This window comes from Arachis duranensis, chromosome 3 (assembly GCF_000817695.3).
Source record: "Arachis duranensis cultivar V14167 chromosome 3, aradu.V14167.gnm2.J7QH, whole genome shotgun sequence".
NCBI classification, from domain to species: domain Eukaryota; kingdom Viridiplantae; phylum Streptophyta; class Magnoliopsida; order Fabales; family Fabaceae; genus Arachis; species Arachis duranensis.
The window spans coordinates 23,088,888-23,093,860 of NC_029774.3; the positions used below are offsets into that span (position 1 = coordinate 23,088,888).

The 4,973-nt window shown below is 36.1% G+C and overlaps 1 protein-coding gene across 1 annotated transcript; it reads right to left on the reverse strand.

Annotated features, from left to right (window-relative positions):
* Positions 1-804: 804 nt before the first annotated feature.
* On the reverse strand, positions 805-2,389 carry LOC107478076 (UDP-glycosyltransferase 79B30-like). The gene has a single exon (XM_016098194.3). The coding sequence runs from the start codon at positions 2,313-2,315 to the stop codon at positions 945-947; it is 1,371 nt and encodes a 456-aa protein (XP_015953680.1). The 5' UTR covers positions 2,316-2,389; the 3' UTR covers positions 805-944.
* Between the last annotated feature and the right edge of the window lie 2,584 nt (positions 2,390-4,973).

Consider the following 4,973-nt stretch of genomic DNA (forward strand, 5'->3'; position numbering starts at 1 on the left):
GCATGAGCAAATTAATTGTTGGTTTCATTCTTACTGTCATTTACTCACTCACTAATTGATCTTTGTATTTCCTTGCTTTGAGAGCTAATTAATTTGCACAAGTGACTATGACTAATGAGTCTGACGGATTCACAAACACAAGATTGGAAAGATAATTAAGTGCTGCCGTTCCATCCTCAGATGATTTAAACAAAGTGATGAAGGGTTAAAAACAAAACATATTAACCCCATGCATTTAAACAAAGATAATTAAGTCTCCTCTCTTCTCCCTCTACTATCTGCTCTCTTGTGCTTGTGCTTTCACTGCTTTATTTGTCATGCTTGAATCTGATTTGAATTTGCTTTCTTATCTTTTAATCTGCTTTGTTAAGTTTTGAATCTGCTCTGCTATAGCACATAATATTAATATATGATTCAGGCATTCAACTATGTTATTTTCTTAATTTACTATGTTATGCTCTGTTCTAACCTCCTTGAATTCTTCAATTTAGTTGTTGTATATTTTACTAGCTTCAACTTTACTGTAAAATATTGGTTTAACTGCAAAGTATGGATATCATTTACAAAAGTCAATTTTGTTCAAGAGTATAATTTTGAACCCAAGACTTGCTGAAGAAAAAAATGAGCATGTACTACTGGAATAAACTTTTCTTGGTAGCTTCACTGTTAATTATGATTTTTCCTTAAATGAGTATCAGTAATGATAACAATTAAGAAGTAAAGTGCAGTAATTTAACTCAAATACTAACTTTGTTAAAACCGGACTGTAATTATCATTAGAGAAAGTAATAGAAGCTAGAAGAGTTTTAGGATAAAACGATAATCAGATACTAATCTGGTGTACATCAAATTCTCAATATTACACCTACATTATGGCACACATTCACAATACAACACATTAGAACCTCAAAATACATATTAAAATAAGAAAGATGAAAAAACCTTCAAAGTATCTCTTGAAGATTCTTACAGAAAGCATCAATATAAGTAGACTCTAAATCTTTATTAAGCAACACCTCTCTGATCTTAGCATGGTTACTTCTGACTATTCTGCTTGTCTCATTCTCATCATCCATTACAATACTAACTGCTTTGCACACACTTTCCTTAGTGTACAATCCATCGTCTTCCCCTTTCTCCACTTCCACACCAACTTGCAAATTCTTACTCATCATTCTTGCATTCAGAATCTGGTCACCAACATTTGGAAGCAACACCAACTGGCACTCATTGAGCAATGCCTCTGACAAAGAACCTGATCCGCAATGTGTAATGAAGCATCCAACAGAAGGGTGTTCCAATATCAATGGCTGCTGGATCCACCCTCCATACACAATCCCTCTTCCTTTAACCCTCTCTTCGAACCCTTCTGGTAGCGCGTCTCCAACTGAATCAAACCCAATTGGGGGTTTCAAAGCTGCAAGAAAAGGCATGCCAACTAGTTCAAGACCCAACAACAATTCTTGAAACAGGTTTGGCCTCAACCTGCACTCACTTCCAAGACAACAATAAACCACCGAGCCTTGTTTGAATTCTCCAAGCCAAGAAGCCCATTTCTCATCCAATGCAGAGTTCGGTTTCTCTAGTATCACTGGTCCTGTAGGAAGCACAGGCTTCTTGAACTGTTCCTCTATGAAATCGAGGTAAGGCCCTTCAATTTCCCTGCAAGTTCTGAACGCTATTGCATCGGCTTCACTCATGGAAATGAACATACGATCATAGAAAAGAACATTGCTCCCATACACCTGTTTCCGCTTGTTAGCGTACGCTCGCGCCTCATGGACGTGAAATGTGATAGATGAATGAGGGTACCCTGGAGGAGGTTTCATGAGATCATTCATTGTTTGGTCGTTCCCTTTTTGGAATCTTGAAGGTACAACAGTGTAGCCTATCATGGCAGAACTGACAATACAAAAGTGAATGGCCTTGATTCCTAAACGCCTTGCCAATGATGGCATCCAATGAGTGAAATCATAGAAAACAAGATCAGGTTTAAGTTGGGAAAGATAAGTTTCTATGTGGGCTTGGGTTAAGTCCATTGCTGTCATGATGAGTGGGTGCAGAGGGTAAGGAACGTCTGAAGTGGTTTCTGCGTTGGGTGGAAGGCCGTGCACGTGGGGAACCGCGACGGCGACGAATTTGATGAGATCTGGATAAAGATTGAAATGGAGTAACTTGGATTGTGCTGTTTTGGGCGCAAAGAATGTGATTCTGTGGCCTCTTTTGGCTAACTTGTTACATAGGTGGAGGAATGGAGTTTGATGACCAAGGGCTAGCCATGGATACATGGCAATGCTCAAGGAACTTGTATCCATGCAAATAATTATTAAATAAATAATGAGGAAGAGATTATGATCTGGATCGATGGGAGGGAGAGTTTGTGATTATTTATACATAACTTACTCTGTATAATAAATAATGGAGATAGATATAACGGTTGCAACTATAAATGCATGATGATATTAATATTTAGTGAAAGTTTGTGAAGAATGGTAAGTGATGCAGATTAAAGAATGGAAGGTACCATTGCGCCATCTCATCACCCCCGTGCCGCTTTCCATTACTTTTTTTTCGTGACTACCGCTTTCCATTCCACAAAATTTAATATAATATCCAAAACAATCTTTAATAAATTTTTTAGCAAATAATTATTTTAACACCTACAAAATTTAGATTTTGACAAAATAATCTCAAAAATTGGTAAAGACAGAATGGGCTAATTTTTTTAGATACGAAAGAAGATTGTGTGTAATTCATGATAATAGATAATTGGTATGTTTTTTTTAATATAAATTTAAATTTTTTTTTGAATTGGAGAAGTAGAGAAATTTGAGAGTTGGATTTTATAGTGTACAAATTAAAAAATCTGATTTATATTGAAATAAATCTTTTTTTTTATCATAAAGTAAATTAGAGGGTCCAGTTTTTAAAATAAAATTTTAAAAGTCACAAATTTAATCTTTAAATTTGTGTTCTCAACATAAAAAAAAACACATAAACTCTTCACGTTATTTGAAAATATCATTGGAAGCTCAATAACAAAAATAAAAAGCGAACAGAATGATGTTCACAAAATATTTTTTCTTTGAGGAAATAATCCAAATAGTAGGCAATGATTAATTTGTTCAGTAAATTGTTAAATTTTTTTGAAATTCCTAATCTACCCGCGCTCTAACCCATGGCCAACATTAAAGACTTCAACAGTACAACTGTACAAGAGACTCACTTTCTTTTTCTTGGTGGTCTTCTTTTTTAAGCTCATATCCAACATATTTGAAAGAACTTTGCCACTTAAGTTTGAAATGGAAGCTAATGCTAAAGTTTTCATCTTTTCACGAATTTTGAGAATCTCATTTGCGTGATCTTAATCATATCCTGTTACATGATATATCTCCATGTAACTTCACATGCAGCCCATGTACATTATTACAGCCCCTAGCTAATAAAATTAGTTAGAAAGTTTGTTAGATTGTTAGCTAACTAATTATGTCCCATGCAGTATGTGTTAGTTAGTTTCTGCTATATAAGCAAGTGCTGTTAGCTTAGTCAAAGTGTCATTTTTCATTATAAAGATCAAGTTAATATCAACTCTATTTTTCTCTCTACTCTCTCACCTTTCACGGTGTGCTCTCTTCACCTCCACTCACCATTTTCATATGGTGCGGTGGTGAGCGTGGACCAAAGAGGTTAAGCACACTTCAGAGCTTGAGATTGAAGAAGGAAGTTTGGTCCTTTAGATCCTTGGAAGTCAATAGAAACAAGATCTGAAGCAAACAATGATGGATCCAGCTCTAACGAACTCGAATTCGCGATCTCCATTAGAGAGCCTCGATTCGCAGGGGATCTCAACATTCTTGAACCAACTTTCAGCAATTCAAGCACACATCAACAAAGGCAGCTCTGGATCGAGTCAAGATCATCCTTCGAGCTACTTTTTCCTCCATCCTTCTAAAAATCCAGGTATTCCTATCACCGTTGTTGTTCTGAATGGAAGAAACTACAATAGCTGGAGTGTGAGTAAGCCAGATAAGTCTGATCTGATCTTTAATGCCTGGGAGAGATACAACACCTACATCTCAAGAAGCAAACTTCAATACTCTTACCGTGGAAAGCTGGGCCACACGATCGATATATGTTGTAAAAAGCATGGACTACCTCTACATCTCAAGCAAAGGAGAACAATGTATTTGTGAACATGATTGCATCATCTACTGAGGAAGAAAAAGAGAATCTCATATTCCCTTGTAGCAGGGAAGGAAGCAATTTGACAAGTCTTGATTTCACTCCTAAGTCCTAAGCAAAGAGCAGTATTGCTAGCACTAATCAACATGGATGAGTAAATACTGAATCAAAACAATTCTAGCCACACTATAAAGCCTTTGCCAACTCCTCACCTTGATAGACTGGTTCATGTCATACATTTTAAATCTCATATTCTTGCATTAAATGTTTTTTCAACAAAATTTTTAAATTGGGTTTAGACATGGGAGCGACAAATCACGTGTCTTATGCACTAAATGAATGGAAGAGCTGAGGAGTGTGGTGGACTCTACACTTTAGCTCACAAACCACATCAGCCTAATTTTGTACAATCTGCAAATCTCATGGCAGCAACCCAAATAAAACCTAATGACATGAATGTCTGGCACTCTAGGTTAGGCATTTACCTAATGAAAGATTGAATGTTAATGAAATTATATTTTTCCTTTATAGATTGCAATAATTTAGTTGATCCATGTGACACATGCTACTTGGCAAAGCAAAGGAAATCACCTTTTATGAGAAGCAACACCATTTCACAAACTATTTTTGAGCTAATCCACATTGATATTTTGGGGGCCCTTGCCCCCTTCCTCAATTTTTGGTCACAAGTACCTTTTAACCATTGTGGATGACAAATTAAGATTTACCTAGATTCATTTCATGAAAAATAAGTCAGACGCTAGCCAACTTGTCAATAAGTTTGTTCAATA